This window comes from Narcine bancroftii, chromosome 1 (assembly GCF_036971445.1).
Source record: "Narcine bancroftii isolate sNarBan1 chromosome 1, sNarBan1.hap1, whole genome shotgun sequence".
Classification (NCBI taxonomy): domain Eukaryota; kingdom Metazoa; phylum Chordata; class Chondrichthyes; order Torpediniformes; family Narcinidae; genus Narcine; species Narcine bancroftii.
The window spans coordinates 252,522,620-252,542,872 of record NC_091469.1 but is presented as its reverse complement, the minus strand read 5'-3'; the positions used below and the strand labels follow the sequence as shown (position 1 = coordinate 252,542,872).

At 40.5% G+C, this 20,253-nt stretch overlaps 1 protein-coding gene across 1 annotated transcript in view; it reads left to right on the top strand.

Annotated features, from left to right (window-relative positions):
- Positions 1 to 1,431: 1,431 nt before the first annotated feature.
- LOC138755459 (astacin-like metalloendopeptidase) overlaps positions 1,432 to 20,253 on the top strand; it is a 159,065-nt gene continuing 140,243 nt past the window's right edge. The window contains exons 1-3 of the mRNA XM_069921495.1: positions 1,432 to 1,531; positions 10,653 to 10,784; positions 10,862 to 10,889. Of these exons, the coding sequence (XP_069777596.1) occupies positions 10,716 to 10,784; positions 10,862 to 10,889 (97 nt within the window). The 5' untranslated portion in view covers positions 1,432 to 1,531; positions 10,653 to 10,715. The remainder of the gene's footprint in view (positions 1,532 to 10,652; positions 10,785 to 10,861; positions 10,890 to 20,253) is intronic.

Below are 20,253 nucleotides of genomic sequence, written 5' to 3'. Positions count from 1 at the left end.
CTGGCCTTTCAAGTGAAGCAACACTTCATTTGAGTATCCGCAGAGTGGGAGGTTGCTTTGCTGAGCACACCTTAGCTCCATCTGCACCAATGACAGAGACCTCCCAGCAGTCAACCATTTCAGTTCTGTGTCTCACACTCCCATACTCACATCTGTCCATGGTCTTATGTACTGTCCCAACAAGACCACCTGCAAACTGGAGGAGCAAAACTTGATTTTCCATCCGGGCACTCTCCAGCCAGATGGCATTAATAGTGACTTTTCCAGTTTTTGCTAACCTGCTCCTCTCTCCCCCACCCCTTCCCCTTTCCAGTTCTCCTCCCTCTCTTCCCCCCTTCACCCAGCCATCCCTCCTCCCCTTGATCTCTGCTGTCCCCTCCCTCCCTTCTCCACCTATCACCTCCTGCCTTTGTGTCCACCCCACCCCCCCAACTCTTTTGTTCGGATCCCAACTGACTTTTTTTCATACCTAGTTGAAGGGCTCAAGCCTGAAACATGTTATGTATTTTTACCTTTGCTATATAAAGGACACTGCTTGACCTGCTGAGTTTCTCCAGCTTTGTATTTATATTTTATGGTTGAGACTGGGTTAAAATTGTGGGAACAGTTCCCCCACATAATTTTACAGGGCCAGGTCTACGATGCAATGCTGTGGGAGAGACACTAATGTTAAGGAAAGGTTGTAATGTAATGCTACAGTGCTGGATTTGTAATCTGCTATAGGTTTCCGGGCTGCAATATATTGCCATGAGAGGTCATGATGTAACACTGCATTGTTGACAGTATAATATAATATAGCAGGAAGGGAATCTCATGAATTGCTGCAGGACCAGGGTACTATTCTGTAATGTTATGGGACAGAGCTATGATGTAATGCATGAGCACTGTACTGTCACACTGTGGCAACAGAGGATAAGGTAATGCTCTGGGGTCTGGTCTGAAATGTAATAAAGTTTGCATGAGGCTGTGATATTACACTTTGGGTAAGGTATTGATGAGATGCAATGGAGAGCTTGGTTGTGATGCAGCCAGTTTGGGTCCAGTTTCCTGGGGCTAGTGGATATCACAACGCCTTTACAGCGCCAGCAATATGGATGTAGGTTTGAATCCCGCGCTGACTGGAACGAGTTTGTACATTTTCCCAGTTCTGTGTGAGATTTCCCCGAGGGTGGAGTTACCGTGCGCTAGGTCTAAATAAATTACAGGGGTGGGTCTATGATGTACTGCAATGGGGAACAAGGGTCCAGGCTGGCGGACCCGGGTGGGCGGGAACCGGGATCCGGGCGGGCGGGAACCGGGATCCAGGCTGGCGGACCCGGGCGGGTGGGAACCGGGGTCCAGGCCGGCGGACCCACGTGGGCGGGAACCGGGGTCCAGGCCGGCGGACCCGGGCGGGTGGGAACCGGGGTCCGGGTCAGTTGGGGAGCGAGCGACCGCGCGGCCGTGACGGTTCCGGCGGAGGAGCGGACTGGCAGGCGAGGCCGACTGATGGTTGAAGTGTTTCTCGTCCGAGCACATGTGCTAATTAATGGTGGGCGCCTGAAAGGTGGGGGGTGGGGGTAAGGGTGGGGGTAGGGGTAGGGGTGTGGGGGCAGGTGTAGGGGATTAGGGGTAAGGGGTAAGGGGTAGGGTTAGGGGGTAGAGATAGGGGGAGTAGGGGTGGGGCTAGGGGTAGGGGTAGGGGGTTAGGTGTAGAGGGTAAGGGTGTAGGGTGGGGTAGGGTTAGGGGGTAGAGATAGTGGGGGTAGGGGTAGGAAGGGGTAGGGGTCGGGGGGTAGGGGTGGGGGTATGGGTAGGGTGGTGCAGGGGTGAGGGGGTAGGGGTGGGGGGGTAGGGGGAGGGGGGTTGGGGTAGGGGGGGGCCTGTGCAAGGTCACAGCGCAGAACGTGGTGCTCGGAGCCCCAGTGAAGGGACGTTGTCTGGCAATCGGCTTGTGGCCCCTGGCAGCCTGTAGCCGGCAGCTGGTTTCCTCTCCTTCAGCGCCAGGACTTTCTTCCCCCCCCCCCACCCCCATCTCTGCAACCTGAAACAAACTTGTTTCCTTCCCCATTTCTGGCCAAGGGTAGTTTGAATATTTTATTGATGATTTTCCAATCAACATTGTCAGTGTCAATGAAACAGGATCAGCATTGACTCCATTTTGTAGTTTTCTGCAGAGTTCAAGCTCCTGCCATCTCTCTCCCTCCCTCTCCACTCCCACATTTAACACTTAACCAATCACTGTTACACACAACATTCAGAATGTTCACGTCCAAGATATGAAATGGACATCATTATGGATTTGTCAGGACACAGCGCCAATGGTCAAGCTGCTTCTCTTTTCCTGGTTGGGATGGGATGGACCCCCTCCCCCCCACCCGCCACTTCTTGAGGGATAGATGAAGAAGGTAGGATGGCGAGGCGCGATGGTCCACACGATAATAGCCCTCCTATGGAATTTAAGTAAGGTTGCTAAATTTTCAAGAAAGTGTTATACTTTTTCCTTAAGTTGTAAGTAATTTTCTCCAAGGGGACCCAGCTTCACATTTCCGTGTTCCAGCACATAATGCTCAGGCAGGAGTCAGATTTCCACGGAGCCGCCAGGCACTTCCTGGCCCCTGCCAATGCGATCATTACAAATTGGATTTGAAATATGGACAGGTTCATCGTAAGGATTATGTCCATTACGTTTCCCAAAAGGAACAGCTCTGGATCCTGTGGAAATTCTTTAACTGTGATTTTTTTTTTCCAAGGCTTGGTCCAGTTCCACCCAGAAGGGTCTCACCTGGTGTATGTCCAGGTTGAGTGTACAAAGGTTCCTGTTGCAATGTCACATCTGAAGCATTGGTCTGATCATTTTGATTTAGATCTGCTCAATTTTTGAGGTGTCATGTACAGCTGGTGTGGGAAATTGTACCAGTCTGTACCGCACATTAATAATTCCAGTCATGCTCATCAATCCTTATTCCTAAATCCAACTCCCACCTCTTCTTTAGGTCCTGCTTGGAGCAAGAGATACATTCCCCCTTTCAAATAAAAGCCTCAATGTCACTGTGCTCTGGTAGGGCCATAGTTAGACCTAATTTGTCCTGTAGAAAAAATCTTATCTGAAGCTAGCGTTGAAATGTCTTATTTGATAAATCATACTTATTCCTAAATTGTTCAAATGACATTAGCCACCCCAACTCATAACTGTCCTCCACACCATTAAAACGCCAGGTGTCCAGGATCTTGTTACCCACTGTCAATGGTATTGATCTATTTCGAGTCAGAGGTGTTTTAGTGGACAGCCCCACTTTGATGCCTACATTTTGGTTAATTTTATTCCAAACGGAGATTATTTGTTTTAGTATAGGGCTGTCTGTTTTCCCAGATAGCAACTTGTTGTCCCATTTATATTAAAGTACTCTGCCACCTTCTCACCAAGTCAATTTGAAGAGTGAGATGATGTATCTTGACTGGACTGCCCAATAATATTTCTTGAAGTCTGGCATTCGTAATCCACCCAGACTGTAATCACAGGTCAATTTTTACATAGAGACCCTGGCTAGGTTTCCAATCCATAGAAATGTCCTTATTCGTGAAAGCAAATTTTGGAAGAATCCCTGGGACAACGCCATGGGCAGTGACTGGCAAAGGGTTATTGACCTGAAATATTCATTTGTTTTTTTTTCTTTTTCCACATTTGCTGCTTGATCTGCAGAATGTTTCTGGCATTCTGTTTTATTTCAGCATCTGGATTATTTTTGATTTTCTTGGTGTAATAGTCCTGTCCTGATTTTTGTACTATTATTTCAGAAGTTACAGGATATATCCTGGATATTGTTGACATGTCAGTCTCAGGTATTATCCAACATGCATTAAACTAGAAATTTCTGCAAACATTGTTGTTGCAGTGTTTAAGTGATATTGTTAGTCACCCTTGAAAATCACATAATGCAGTGCATTGAAAATGAAAAGCCCATTTGTCTCTATGTAAAATATCTGCTACCTCCCCTCCCCACAATGGCTGTCAATAGGTGTTTTCATTCTGGACCTCTGCTTCGAGGCTGGCTGCAGAGGCGGATACAAATTTTAAACAACAGTTCATGGAGCAGCCCTAAAAGGCTACTCCAGTGCTGCCTTTATGCAGAGCAGTGCCTTGGTGTGTCATCCGGAGCTACTGTAGGCAGGTTGACTGTTGCTGTGGCGCCACCGTCATAAATACACAGCAGAATAATGGATGTCTTCCCTACCCATAATCTCCCACTCAGCTGGAACTGTTCTGGAAAATGCAGAGTGGTTCCAGCAGCGTGGGGGATTATGGGTAGGGATGATGGCCATTTCTCTGCCACGTATTAAAATGCTGGCGTTGACGAGTGGTCCCGAAAGCTGAAGAGGCCCTCTGAAGTGCCGGAGTGGTCAGCGGGCTATCACAGCCCACACTGATCGCTTCCTGATGGCCCCCGCCAGTTGCCCCTGGAATGACAGCCCCTACTCCTTGCCTTGACATCTCCCGCTGCCCGCCCTGATGGCCGCCTCTGCCCTGACAGCCCCCGCCGGCCGCCCCTGCCCTGAGGGGGTCGTGGAGGGATGGGAGTAAGTGAGATGGGTGGTGGGCTGACAACATCACTGTAACATCAGCCCACCCCAAGCCAACCACTTGCAGTGGCAGTACATTCATGCAGGAGCGTAGTGCTCCGCCGCTGACCCTTCCCCAAGATGGATTGCAGTCGGAGCCTTGGAGCCGGCCACAGCGCATTCATGGAGGTAATTTTCCCAAGGTAAGGGTGGAGAATCTCTGCCTTTACACTCGGTTTTTTGACTGTATGAAAGGGCCTTGCATCACAGCTCGATCCCTTTTCTTGGGGACCTCTTGCAACTTAAAGGTGAAGGCAATTAATGGGATGTGTTTTCTAAATTATTTTGTAACTTTCCAACTTAATTACTCAAGTTTTACAAATTTTTTTGAAATCTCTTGTACCCCAGTTTCCCCATCTCCCCCCCCCCCCCCCAACCCCCTTGGTATTTAAAATGTAGGAATTTCATTGTTGAGATTCATAAGCAGCATTGTCAGATTTCCTGCTAATTTTTAAACTGATTTGGTTTCAGCAAGGTTTTCCTTAGATTTCCAAATTCTTGCAGTTCTGAATGTGTACTCCAAGGCAGCAAACTTCCGGTGCAGACACTGGGATCTTTTAGAATATTAACTGATTCTGACACTGTCAGGATATCTGCATCATGCATGACGTGCCAATTTCTGCAGGACTGATTACATTTAATCTGCTCTATGTTACCTTCATTGTATTGGTTCCAAAGCAATGGCAGTTGAAAGGGCCGTTCAACAGGCTGTGCTCACAGGGAAATAAATAACTGCAAAATAAAAGATTCCACCATCTCCACAGAAGTGATCTCTTCCATGAATAAATATCACCTATAAAAAGACACAGCCTCTCAGATTGATTTGGTGAGAACGGGCATGAGATCTTCATCTTGGAGCCAGTGAACCACAAAATGCTGGGTATCATTGGATTGTAAATTCCCATACCTCTTTAAAGGGTGGGTGGATAAACACAGATATACAGCTACAAGATGGAGGTTAAAAAAAAGTCTGACAACAGATGGTGGTGCAGAAGTAGTAGAATAAATCCTGTAACAACTGGATCTCGAGCCAATGGAGGAAAGCTTACTAAAAGACATATTCATAGCATGCTTGATGAGATTCTGATGCCTGTGTCTTTGACTCCACTTGAAAGTGTGTACATGTATTGGAATTTGTTCATGTCGTGGATGATGATCATTGGAATCTTCAACCCTGGAGGAGGCTTTAATGCTAGAACATTGATTACATTTAAAGAGAGATTCTAATACTGGGGAAAATCAGAAGAATGCCATAGTTGGAAAGGGAGCAGAAGAGATTCACCGGGATGTTACCAGGACTCGTGGGCTTGAGTTACAGAGACGCTGAATGAGATGGGTCTTTATTCCTTAGAGTGTGGGAGCCTGAGGAGTGACTTCAAGGGTCATGGATAAAGGAAATGCTCACAGTATTTTACATTCAGGGTATATAGTATGACACTAGAATGGGATGAGAGATGATTGTTTAAAATGAGAGAGAAGAAATTTAAGAGAATATTTTCACTTGGTAATCCACATCTGGAATGGACTCTCACATGAAGCAGGTCCGATTTCAATGTTCAAAAGACATTTAAACAAATATGGATGGGAAGGATTTTGAAAGATATGGGCCAAATGTAAGCAAATATCACAAGTCCAGAATGCCAACAGCTGGCATGAATGAGTTGGGCCAACAGGCCTGTTCCATGCTGTATGACTATGTGGTGCTGGAAAAGACCACTAATGATGAGGGAAGCATAAGGGGCAGGTCACCAATTCCTACACCAGTTTTCATGTACTCTTCATGGATATACAGTAAATGAACATTGACTTCCAAGCTCAGCATTGCATTGCCTTTGATCATCAGTGGAAAAGAGTTTGAATTGAACACGGAAGATGCCTGAAATGTTCAGCAGATCAAGCAATATCTAGAAAGAGAAACATTGGAACTGGAAAGGAAAGAAAACAAGCAAATGAAAACTTAAAAAAAAAAGATGCTGGTAATCTGAAATAAAAAACAGAAAATACTATAAATATCCATTAAGTCAAGTTGCATTGTGGGAGGAGAAAATGAGTTAAAGTTTGAAGTCAAAGGCCTTTCTTCAGAACTAGAAATGAAACAAAAGAAGCTCATTAAGATGCGGGAAGGATGGGTGGATGTTTCTGAAAGGATAGAACTGGTGTGACTATAAGGTATATGCAAGGTTGTCCGGCCAATGAGTGGGGTAATGAGGCTTAGGTTGAAGAGCAGAGATGGGAGAATGTGGGAGTTGAAAATTGGAGAGCAGAAGTCATGTCCAACAAAAAAAATGGGAAAACAAGCAACCTGAACCAGGTGGACAACGGATGACAGACTAAGAACAAGTCATTGACTCACTGCGCCCCATCAGTTATCTGGTTTTACTCTGTCAAAAAAATAGAGATTTATTTTTACCTACTCAAATTTTCTGGTGATATTTCATAATTCTATAGATTCCGCAGATTGAAAAATCCTGAAAGAAACACCATTAATTCAAAATGGAGGGAGAGAAATCGGGGAACTATACTATTAGACTAAGAAACATCGTTGGGGAAAAGGCCGACTCACTTCAAGTTATAATTAGATAGAGTCAGCTTCATTTTATGAAGAGGAAGTTGTGTTTGATGATTTGCTGAATTTATGCAAAATAAAATTAAGGAAGACAGATGAGATCATGTATTTGGATTTCCAAAAGGTACTGAACAAGATGAGGGCCTTGATATTGAAAACATGAGGAGAGCAGGGATTAGTTAAGCAGGAAAGAGAGTAAGAATATTGGGTTACATTATTGGCAATTGAGGTGAAGGGACGGAGTCTATTGTTTCAAAATAATTTAATGATTTGGAGTTGGAAAAATAAATTGCAACAAAGTCAAAATCCTCACTGGGATATATACTAAACTCATGGTACCTAGCGCCTACAGGGATTGGTGGATGCCGGATAAGCAAGTTTTCCAGTTGCTTGAGGCCCACTCTTAGAATGCCTAACTAATATTACAGCATTAAGAATAAACAGTTTAAAAGATAGAAGACAGTGCAAAATCTAAAGTATTTTTTAAAATCAGGATTGTGGTCCTTAATGATATAAAGTCCACTTTACTCAGGTAATACAAGCCCCATGCCCCCATCATAATTTACCCACCCCCCACCAAGTGTACAGATATAGCCTTACTAATATACTTAATTATATTCTAATAAAGACTCTTACTAAGCAGGAATAAAGAGTCACCCCAATGGCAAACGGCATCAACCAGCTTTTAATCCTGGGTGAGGTCTTTTATTCAAACACAACTTTATTCAAACAGCTGCTTCAAAAAGCATAACCATCCAAGGCCCACCCCGGCTGAATATTTGCACCTAACTTCACCAAAGGGTCATCAAAGGGTGTTCTGTTCAAAGAACATTTACAATTTTAAATATTTTATAAATTTTTATTCGTATTTACTTTTAAATTTGTATTTATTTATTTACCTTATTTTTTTTGCTGGTTGCTTGAATTCTAGATAACCAGTTTTACTGTAGTCAGGTTAATTGAGTGGGATATAGGATAATAAATATGGAGAAATGCAGGAAGAACAGATAATCAAACTATTAACAGATAATCAGACTCATGGATGCCAGTGTCGAAAGAAATCTTTGACATATAAAAGCAATTGGAAACACAAAATAGATTGGCCTTTTGTGAAAAATAGTGGAGGATAGAAGTAGGGATGACTGTACAAGTGGATCTAGGGTTGACGAGACCAGGCCTAAACTACTGTCTAGAGTTTTCATCTAGTTAATTCAGGAAATATATTTACCTTGGAGGTAATGCAAAAGCTTTACTAGATAAATTCCATGAACGTAGAGCTCTATTGTTAAAAAAAATGGGACTGGGTTGTGCTAATCCCAGCCCGCTGCATGTTGTCATGCCCCTCACCAGCTTCACAGAGATCATAGAACTGAAGGCCTAGCTTTAAAATAAATGGTCTGTTTAAGGTGAGGTTGAGGAGTTTATTCTTGCAGAAGGTTGTGGATCTTTGAAGTTTTTGCTCACGGACACGGATACAGAGACACTGCATCATTTTTTTTGGTGAGCTCCAACATTGTTGCATTTGGCACCATGAAAAATTGCAGATTTACAATAGTGTTAGAATTTTTACACCAAAAATTAGCATTAGAACAGGACAGTATTTTAATCAGCTCAACTTCTGAAATGTTACTGTGTACCAATATAGGATGTTGACTTTTAAAGACAAATTCCTCAAGTCAACCAGACATCAGCAATGTACATTTTCCAAAAAAACTACATTTTGGTTAGTGATTTTAGTCACCCATGAAAAAATTGTGAAATTGGCCAAAATTTGAAACAGATGTTCTCAGCAGAGAACCTGCAGACTTATTGCAATGCTGTATTTTTGACAAATGCATAGAATAGGTTGTCAAACTTTTAAGGAAGTTTAAAGGCTACATCATCATGGCAGCCAAATTCCAGTTGCAACTCTCTTGTAGAGGTGAGGGGAATTGTGGGCAACAATTGGTAATATCTTTACTATGCCCGTTCATCCCCCATGCAATCCACAGTCCTGACCAAGTTCAGTGCTGTTCATGGCCATGCAACACTGCAGATTGTGAGTGATCAATGAGCCAAAGTTTTAATGGTGGAAGTATGTAAATTGCAGCAAAAATGATGATAAAAGATATTCTGATTATCATGTTATAATTCAATTGAATAGTCTGATTTATGTCATTAATTCTATGAACTCTTTGATGAAAAAATACAATTTGTCGAGAAGCTGATTGAAGAAAGGCTTAAAACACAAAAAAATGCTGCTGGATGAACTCAGTGGGTCAAGCAACATCCATGTAAGGAAATAGACCAACATTTTGGGTTGAAACCCTACTTCAGGATTGTGAATGGAGAAGGATAACAGACAATATTAAGGAGAAGAGGGGATGGGGTCAGTATGTGAAAGGTGGACCGAGGAAGGATGAAAAATGACAAAAATGGAGTCAGGATGGTTGGGTTGGAAGACGAAGACGGTGATATGTAGAAGCAGACATTGAGAGAAAAGGGAGATAGAGTCAAGAGGGTGAAGGGAGAGTGATGGTGGGTACAGTTACTGAAGGAAGAAGGTAGGTGATACCATATAAGGGAGGATGGGAACAGTGGGTGGGTGGTGAGCAAGTGGAGAAGGTTAAAGGAACTGGGTGTCAGGGCTGGGGTTTTGAAAGGAGGGTATATGTGAGAGAACCTGAGTGGATGAGAAGGAGACCTAGGGAATTGTTCAAAGCAAGATAATTCATTGTTCATACCATTGGATTACAGTCAGCCTTGGTGAAATGAGGTACTGTTTTCAAACATCCTCACCCTGGCAATGAAGGGGGCTGAGGATAGCAGTCAGTGTGAGAGTTGGAAATGGGTGTTAAAATGGCTAGCAACCAGGTTCTCCAGCTCCAGTCAGGCAGAGTGAGGATAGAGAGCAAAGCTTGGACTTCCTTACTACTATCAATATCTTCAATTCAGAAAAAATTAAAAACTTTGCAGAAATGTATCATTTTTATAAAATGGATATTGATTGGTGTTGGTTAGACGATCAATTTTAAGGGAACTATTTGTATTGTAATGAAGTGCTTGCTAAATTTTATTTCAGTACTTGATTTGAACTGAATTCAATGAATGTTTACATACAAGTTTAGTAAAATACAGGTTAGTTTCAAGCTAAAAGTTACATTGATAAAAGTTACAATTTTTCTCAACATAAATTTGCTGAATGTTTTAATATCAATCACATTAAAAAACACTTTTCAACACAATCAGTATTCTATTTTGTGTCTTTCAAATTTATGCAAAGGGGATAAAATCAAAACAAACCAAGATAGTGATTTTGATTACAGGTACTTTGATTTTAACAATATTTAATTATTAGCTATGTTTCAGTTAAAATTAATATAAATATATTGCTCTAAACAGCTCTTTTTTTCTTTATTATATTTAATAACAATGATTGGAATATTTAAAAGCATGATATTCTTGGTTTTATTTTCTATTATAAATGACATGTTGTTCATTTATTTAGAATAATATCCCAATTCTAAGACTCTTAAAGGCAGATGTACAAATAATGATCTAACATTAGAAGATGGATTTTATCTTTGGGGCAGCATTAATCTTAACCCTGATGAGCACATCATGGAGCAAACCAGTTATGGTAAGAGAAAAAGAAAATTGTCAGCAATATTTAGTTATTTGTCATTATTTTTGTAATATAATTTTCTTTTAATGCAGGTGAATAATTCAACAAAGACATTACAAGGTTTGTTTCTTGTATAGAATATAAACCCAGATATTTTCAGATTTGAAGGTAAAACAAGTATCTAACAACTAATTTACAAAAAAATGACAAATGTTAATTTTAGAAAATTGGAAAACGGGATTTTTGGAATAAAAAGAAATAATGTACTCGAAAAATATGGGCTTCAACAACCATAAACCCAACAAATCATAATCACATTCTCGGCTCTTTCATCTGCATAACATTGATAATTGTCAGTTGATGTCATAATTGCTTGTTTCAGTGCCTTTCCATGGAGGGTTGGTCAATTTCTATCATTTGCATATTTTTTAAGATGTTGCTGTTTCACCACACAGAATAGATGGAAGCCATTTCAGCCCATGCCAGCTCATAGAGCAATCTATTTCCTCACTGATTTCCTCCCCAAGCACCCCATTTTCCATCAATACTCCCAGGTTCTACCACTCACCCATCCACAAATTAATCTATTCACCCTTATACCTTTGGGATGTGCAAAGAAGCCAGAGTATGCGGGTAAGGAGTTGAGTAGAACCTATGTCATCATGGCAAGAACGTGCGAACTTGACACAAATCAGGATGGAATTTGGGTTGCCAGAGCAGTGAGAACATTTTCCTTCTAACTTACTGATAATTGAAAAGTGATTCAGTAAAGAACAGGAGTGAACACTTGATATTCGAGAAATGCATGTGTCATAAAAGTTAGGGAAGCCCAAGAAAGGAGGTAACGTGACATTATTCTAAGAATAGTGCCCTTTTCTGAGATCTGTGAATGATATTGTCCATGATTTTCCACTTTGTAAAGCAACCATTTGCTACTGTCTCTACCTTTATGCCATTTCCTTATTCATTCTGCTATTGATTCATCAATACTATGGGTCTCAATTTTGCTCGTCAGTCATTTGTGTGGAAATCGTGCAGCCGCAATTTGTACTCATGAAATTGCTTATTATATTGTAAGTCTCATATTAACCAACTACAGGGATTGTTTCGAAGCACTGTGGGAAAAGGCAGAGTATAGAATTAATATGGAATCAGAAAATCCTGCATATACTGTAGTAGTAAAACACGAAAATCTGCAGACACCTACATATACTTTGCTTTAATTGCAGACTTCTATTTTTACTGAATACATCGTATCAGTGATCACTTCATTACTTTCTAGATCTGTAAACTGTGTTTACATGACTACGAATGTTAGAGATTACATATTACAATGCTTACAGAAGAACCCTACTCACTTTACAAGGGAATAATGTGAGAAATAAACTTTTGACTTTCTTTCCAAGAGAAATCTTGCCCAATTATGAAATTAAACGATGCAATTGTATATGTGATCCCTGTTAGCTCATCTGATGTCTTAGAGTCAAATTCATATCCATTGACATCATTAGTTGGGCCCCCTTATGAACATAACTTTATTTGCTGAGCTTTCATGTTTCAGTCTCAGTAGAATCAGGAGCATGGCATGCTACTTCTTTGATATTCCCACAATATAAAGGGAAACTACATACACTGGGAGACCCAAGAACAGAGAAGCAAAAATAGTTGCAGCAACACATAAAATGCTGGAGGAACTCAGGCAGCATCCATGGAAGGCCATAGACAGTCAACGTTTCACCTGACATTTTGCTATTCAATGTAATTTTGAATAATTTTTTTACATCTATATCTCTTTCCAATAGTAATCCCACATCATTTGATTCCCTTAATATTCAAAATCTATCCATTTCTGTTTTGAGTATAATTCAGAAGAACCTCTCATTGTAAGACAAATCTCTGGTTCTAGATGTATCATCCAAGGCAGACATTATTTCTTCTTCCACCATGTCAAGCTTTGTTAGGATTTTTTTTGTTTTAATTGTGTCACCTTTCCTTTTTCATAAATGAAAATATAGATACGTTAATGCCATCATATAACAATCTCCTTTTCCCAGGAATCAATCTGGTGAATCGTCATTGCACTCTATCACAAGTAGGTCTTGCCTTGGCAAAGAAGACTACACTTACAGTACTCCATAAGCTGTGTTATCAGAGCCCTATAGATCTGAAATAATTTGTCTTACTCTTGTACTCAAATCATTTCACCATAAAAGTCAATACATTATTCATCTTCCTAAATCCGTGCGGCATCATGTTAATTTTCACTGATTTATGTACCTGGGTACTAATGAACATCAAAACTTTTCAATCCTTTAACATGTAAAAAAAAGTTTTTCTTCTAAAATGAATAAGTATGTATTTTGAATGTTTACCATATTTTCACCCAGTCACTTAGAGTGTTTATTATTCTCTGATGCTTCTTTTCATCCTCCTCCAATTCACCAAACCACCCAGTGTCAAATTATCAACAGACTTGGATATAACATACTTGACTTTCTCATCCAAATTATTTAATGCTAGCAGGATACCCGGCATTACCCGGGAAATAAAACACTCAGATGTTGACGACGTGGTTGAAACAAAATACCCAAAAAACTTCATGGTAATTCTGCATAAATATTTTTTTGTTTCTTTTGGGCCCATATTAAACTAGGTTTGGCCACTTGTTTTTATTCTGAATGTATATTGATGCACAGCACAGTAACTATTTAAGATGTCCTTGGTGCAAGTTCAATTTTTTTGAACTTCATATGACCTTAAAGGTTAAATTCAATATGGTCATGACATTCAGCATCAAATATTACCACAATTATAGTAAACAGTAATGCAAGTCAGTGTTAGTAAATGCTTGTACAATAAACAGTAATGGAGGTCAGTGCAAGCCGGTCAAAAAACACTTTGGAACTTCATACGACCTTAAAAGTTAAATTCAATTTGGTCATGACATTCAGCATCAAATGTTACCCCTACTGAACCTGCTTGGTCAATTGATCAATCCTCAGTCCATGTCAGCATTAACCCTCAATCAATGTGCTCCAATTTTGGTTCATAGCCACTTATCAAAAGCTTCTGAAAGTCCAAGTTTATCCACTGATTTGCACAAAAAGCTCTTACAGATTTGTCAATCGTGATTACCCTTTCATTAATACATCTTGATTCCCATTATTTTCCTAGTGCCCTATTACCCCTCCCTCAATGATGAATTTTATTATTTCTCTATTTACATAACAGCACAGTAACAGGCTTTCCAGCCTACAAGCCCTTACCCCCCCCCCAACCTACAATCCCTATTAGTTTGTGAAAGGTGAGAGAAAACTAGAGCACTTGAAAGACACTCACACAGACACAGTAAGAATGTACAAACTCCTTGCAGACACTGCCGGATTTGAACCCAGATCGCTGGCATTGTAATAGCATTACATTAACCACTATGCTACCTGTGACACCCTGTTATTATTGATACCGTGCTAACTGTCCACACATTACACAGACTGGGCCCTCTCCGAATCAGCTGCAGATTGACCAAATAACTCCTGAAGCCCATACAGGAATTTGTTTTTCACCAACATTCAAGTACTGAACTACTTACTCACCAAGTAATTGCCGCTGGATACTGTTATTGGAGGTTGGGGGATTTATGTGAAATCGCAAAGAAGGAAGGGCACCTTAGGACAAGTGGCAGATGTGTCAGTTTGCAAAGTGCTTAAAGCTAAAAGCTCTGGACTAATTTGATCTGTTTGATGAACAATACACTTAAAAGATTAGTATTTGAAGTCAGTCATTCACTGACGTGTGATGTACTACAAACCACCCTTTGACTATGATATTAAGCATGACCTGCTCTCTCAGTGGAAGTCCACGATTTCTAAGCCACATTTGTCATTTTTCTGCCCACCACAGCAAAAAGACAGTCCTACTCACAAAGGAATTACTTCTCTTTAGACTTCAGGAGAGCACAGTGGACTTTGTGTGCATTATATAATCTACTGGCTTTCTGATTAATATCCTAGACCTACAAGCTATAAAAGATTTGGAGAGGTGTTCTAAGATAGCAGGATTAGAGATGATTTGCTTCTATTCCAGGCTGTGCATTCTGGTGTGGTATAGATACGTTAGAAGATGACATGTATGTTCTGACACTTGTTTGCTTTTGAAACATGGATCCTTGGTGTGGTTCTCCACTTTGAGCTTTCATAGATCAGAGATTCCTGGGACTGATGAAGAAGCAACACTTGTTCAAGAAGAATATCCTTGAATAATTTCCTATTGACAGAGTTCAGAATAGACTGTTTTGGTGCTGTGGTGTCACAGGACAAATGATGTAGCCTGCCTGATTAATGCTTTGATGGTGATTCAGGCTTTAATGGTAGGGACTTTGGGCTAGGAAAGGTGATGTTTATTTGCCTATCTTTGCAGTAGAGCTGGGAAATTTTGCACGAAGGATTGAAATTCTATGCTTTTGAAATGTCTGTTATGGTTTATTCAATTCTCAAAAGCATTAAGGTGAGCAAAGATTGCTGTTACCCTTGAAATTATTAATTTTGTGTCAGTTTGAGGACCTTATCTTCAAACATTCTTTTTCTCAGGTAGTTGAAGCTGAAGATGATGAATTTCATCATTAGTGCCTCCCTTAATCAAGATGTGGGTCTGCAGATAAGAGGAGAGGTCCACATATTACAGTCATTTTGTAGACCTTTATTATGGGAGAACTATATTGTAAAATGGGAGCAGGTTGATAGAGGGCCATGGGTATAGGTGTTAAGCATAAGGCACATCTTCTCAGGTGCTTTATGAATGAATTGAGAATAATCTAAATTTTGGCATCCAAATATGCACAAATGCACGCATTGTCTGCATACTGGGGCTCAACCACTGAGATTGGAGTAATTTGGGTCCTGGAGTAGACATGATCTAGATTGAAGAGTTTCCCACCAGTCCTATGGATTAGTTTCACTCGAGCAAGAAATCTATTGAAAGGGAGTTGATGAAAAAATTGAAAAATTCATTGGGGCAATGGCCACACTCAAATTGAATATTTACCAGTTACTATTTCTCCAAGCATTTCTGAATTACACTTATGAGTTTAAAGGACTTCCCTGCAACACCTGCCCAAAAAGTCTCCATAAACCCTGTCACAACATGCATCCTGCAGTTTCAGTTCTTCAGTAAATGTTCAATGAGTTTTGATCACCTTACCATAAAGACATTATTGTGCCATCTGAGGAAGCTTTTGGAAATGTGAAGGAATTCTCATAAATTTTTTGAGGAAATCTATCTGGCCATAATGGCTTCTGCTGTTTTCTTATTTTTATGTTCACCCTTCAGTGTCGATCATGGGGTTGGCTGCAGCTCTGCTAAGCCTATGATTTGCACTGAACAATCACTTCAGCCTGTCACTGAAGTAATGACTGCAATGTAGTCCAATTTATAACAAATTAGTTGGAGTTTGTGAAGACTCCTTCTCCATCAGAAAGTGAAGTTCAACTTGTTCCTACTCTAAATGTGGTCCGTATTTGGATGTGAACCTGAGCATGTGCAAATTGGATTTCAAGCAAAAGACATGCTCACTTGAAATGATTCTTAATGTTGATGGAAGAATTCTCTGAATTTTCTTCTTTTTTTGAATTCATATGGCTATCTAAAAGTCTTTTAAATGTCCTATTGTACCAGCCTCCACCATCAACTCAGGTAATGCATTTCAGGGACCCACTGCTATGTAAAATTAGAATTTAAAAAATATCTCTGGCATCTCCCTAAACTTTCTGCCATTTGCCATAAACATATTATTTGCTATTATTTGCTATTGTCACCTTGGGGAAAAGGTGCTAACTTGCACCCTCATAATCTTATACACCTCTCATCTTCCTTGCTCTACCAAGAAAAGTAGAAACATAGACCCTTCAAGTCTACACCACCATTCAATATAATTGATAATGTGAGTTGGTTAAAATAGATTGGCAAATGGTACTTAAAGGACTAATGGTAGAAACGCAATGGCAATCATTTAAGGATAGATTGGAGCAAGTACATTTCAATTTGTAAAAAGAATAAATTAAGGAGGATACTGCATCCATGGCTAACAAGGGAAATCAGAGAGAGTATCAAATCCAAAGAAGCAGCATATAAATTAGCCAAAAAAATAATATTCCTGATGATTGGGAGAAATTCAGAGTTCTGCAGAAGAGGACAAAAGGATTAATTAGGAAAGGTAATTCTCCCCATACTCCTTGATCCCTTTAGCCACAAGGGCCAAATCTAACCTACTCTTAAATATTGATAAGGAACCGGCCTCAACTACTTCCTGTGGCAAATAATTCCACAGATCCAACACCCCCTGAGAGAAGAAATTTTTCCTCATCTCAGTCCTAAAAAACTTTCCCCTTATCTTTAAACTGTGATCCTTGGTTCTGGTTTTTCCCAGCATTGGAAACAACCTTCCTGTATCTAGTCTGTCTAATCCCTTAAGAATTTTATGTGTTTCTATAAGATCCCCCCTCAATCTTCTAAATTCCAGATAATACAAGCCTAGTCTATTCAACCTTTCTTCCAAGTCCTTCCATCCCTGATATCATCCTAGTGAATCTTCTCTGCACCCCCTCCATCGCTTTTTATGTTCCCTGCCAGCTTCCTCTCATAATCTCTTTTACCTTTCCTAATTAATCCTTTTGTCCTCTGCACCCCCTCCATGGTCTTTCCTCAGATAGGGAGACAGTACTCCAGATGTGGTCTCACCAAGGCCCTGTACAGCTGTAGCAGGATCCCTGTACTCGCATCCTCTTGCTATAAATGCAAACATAGTATTTGCCTTCCTCACCACCTGCTGCACCTGGAACGACTGATGCACAGCAACACCCAAGTCTCTCTGTATCTCCCCTTTTCCTAAACAGATATCATTTATATAATCGTCCTCTTTCCTGTTCTTACCTCCAAAGTGGATAAACTCGCATTTATCCACATTATATTTCATCTGTCATGTCTTGGCCCCCTCACCTAATTTGTCCAAATCACTCTGTACCCTTCTAGAATCCTCAACACAGCCAACCCCGCTACCCAATTTCATGTCTTCTGCAAATTTTGAGATATTGCTATCCCCACATCTTAGTCATTGATTTATATTGTAAACAACTGTGGCCCCAGCATGGAGCCCTGCGGTACCCCACTAGTCACTGGCTGGCATTCCAAAAAGAACCCATTTATACCTACTCTTTGCTTCCTGTCCATCAACCAGTTCTCTAACCACCTTAATACCATACCTCCTATACCATGCTCTTTAAGTTTATATGCTAGTCTTCTGTGCAGAACCTTATCAAATGCCTTACTAAAGTCCAGATATACCACATCCACCGATACCCCCCTATCCACTCTACTGGTTACATCCTCAAAAAACTCTTAGGTTCGTCAGACTCGATTATCCTTTACAAAACCATGCTGACTCTGTCCGATGATACTCTCCAAATGTACTGCGATTGCATCTTTAATAACTGATTCTAGCCCCTTCCTTACGACCGATGTCAGGCTAACTGGTCTGTAGTTTCCCGATTTCTCTCTCCTTCCATTCTTAAAGAGTGGGGTTACGTTGGCCACCCTCCACGATGGCCACCCTCCAATCCTCAGGAACTAATCCAGTATCTAAGGAGGTTTGAAAAATTATCACTAATGCATCCATTACTTCCTGGGCTACTTCCTTCAGCACTCTTTGGTGCTGAACATCTGTCCCTGGGATTTATCCGCCTTTAATCCCTACAATTTAACTAATACAAACTCTCGATTTACAATTATTTCCTTTATACCCTCCCTCACATTAGGTCCCCTATCCTCAACAATTTCCTGAAGATTAATTATGTCCTCCTTGGTGAAGACAGAACTAAAGTAGTCATTCAGACTGTCTGCCATACCTTTTCTCCCCATGATTAACTCAGCCATTTCTGTCTGCAATGGACCCACATTTGTCTTAACCATCCTCTTTCTCTTAATGTATCTATGAAAACTCTTTTTATGTTCCCTGCCAGCTTCCTCTCATAATCTCTTTTACCTTTCCTAATTAATCCTTTTGTCCTCTTCTGCAGAACTCTGAATTTCTCCCAATCATCAAGAATATTATTTTTTTGGCTAATTTATATGCTGCTTCTTTGGATTTGATACTCTCCCTGATTTCCCTTGTTAGCCATGGATGCAGTATCCTCCTTAATTTATTCTTTTTACAAATTGAAATGTACTTGCTCCAATCTATTCTTAAGTGATTGCCATTGCGTTTCTACCGTTAGTCCTTTAAGTACCATTTGCCAATCTATTTTAACCAACTCACATCTCACATCATCAAAGTTACCCCTCTTCAAATTCAGAACCTTTGTATCTGAATCAACTCTGTCACATTCCATTCTAATGAAGAATTCCACCCTATTGTGGTCACTCTTGCCCAAGGGATTCTTCACTACAAGATTGTTAATTGACCCTTCTCCATTACTCAATGCCCAGTCTAGAATGGCTTGTTCCCTTGTCAGTTCTTCAACATGCTGATTTAGAAAAGAATCCCACATGCATTCTACGAAATTCTCTTCATCCTTACCCTTACCAATTTGGTTCACCCAATCTCAGTCAACCTTGCTTCAAAAGACATGTTCTCCAATCCAGGCAACATCTGCACTCCTCACTTTATTACAAGGTGATGACAACAAGGATGTCATCGTCAGAGAACAAATTCTTACTCTTTGGAGTTTTACATAATTTTTATACTTTCTCATCTGTTTTATCCCTTCTCTCGTGAAAACATTTCACACAAAGTACTTGCAGATGCGTGCTAGATATAAATATAGTTATTCCTGCAGAAGGTTATCTTGTAATGCTTTAGCTTTGTGCAGGAAACACAAGAGGCAGCAGATGGTGGAACCTGAAGCAAAACATAATCTGATGGAGGAGCTCAGTGAGTCAAGCAGCACCTTTGGGGGAAAATGGAATGGTCAGGATGAAGATTCTGACTCAAAGTGACAACAATTCTTTTTCTCCCTTAAGCTATGTGGAGTTTTACTTTTACCCTGTAGTTAAATGTTCTTGCCCTGGTCTCTACACTGGTAACTAACTATAGGTTACAATGGTTCATCCAAACGAGTTTGAGCTGGGGTATTAGAAACTCTTTAAAGCTCCTAATCCCTTCACTTAGCTTCCAGTTCCCTACATTCCACGATTGCATAATAGGAAATATCTGAGCATCTTCATAAATGTTGAAGAAAGTTTGAAAGGAATCATTTGTGGAAACTATATGGAAAATTGCAGTCATGTAAAGCTGCCCTTCTTGCCATGACTAATGGTTATATTATCAGACATAAATCATGGCGATCAGACAGAACTATTGATCACCAATAAAACTGATGGGAGCACACATCCACTTTGTAGGAGTTTGAGGGAAATAAATCTTCCAGTAAAATTGGACTTCCATTAAAGTGTGAAAGTAGATGGAAATATCAAGTCTAGCACATAGAAGAGGTAA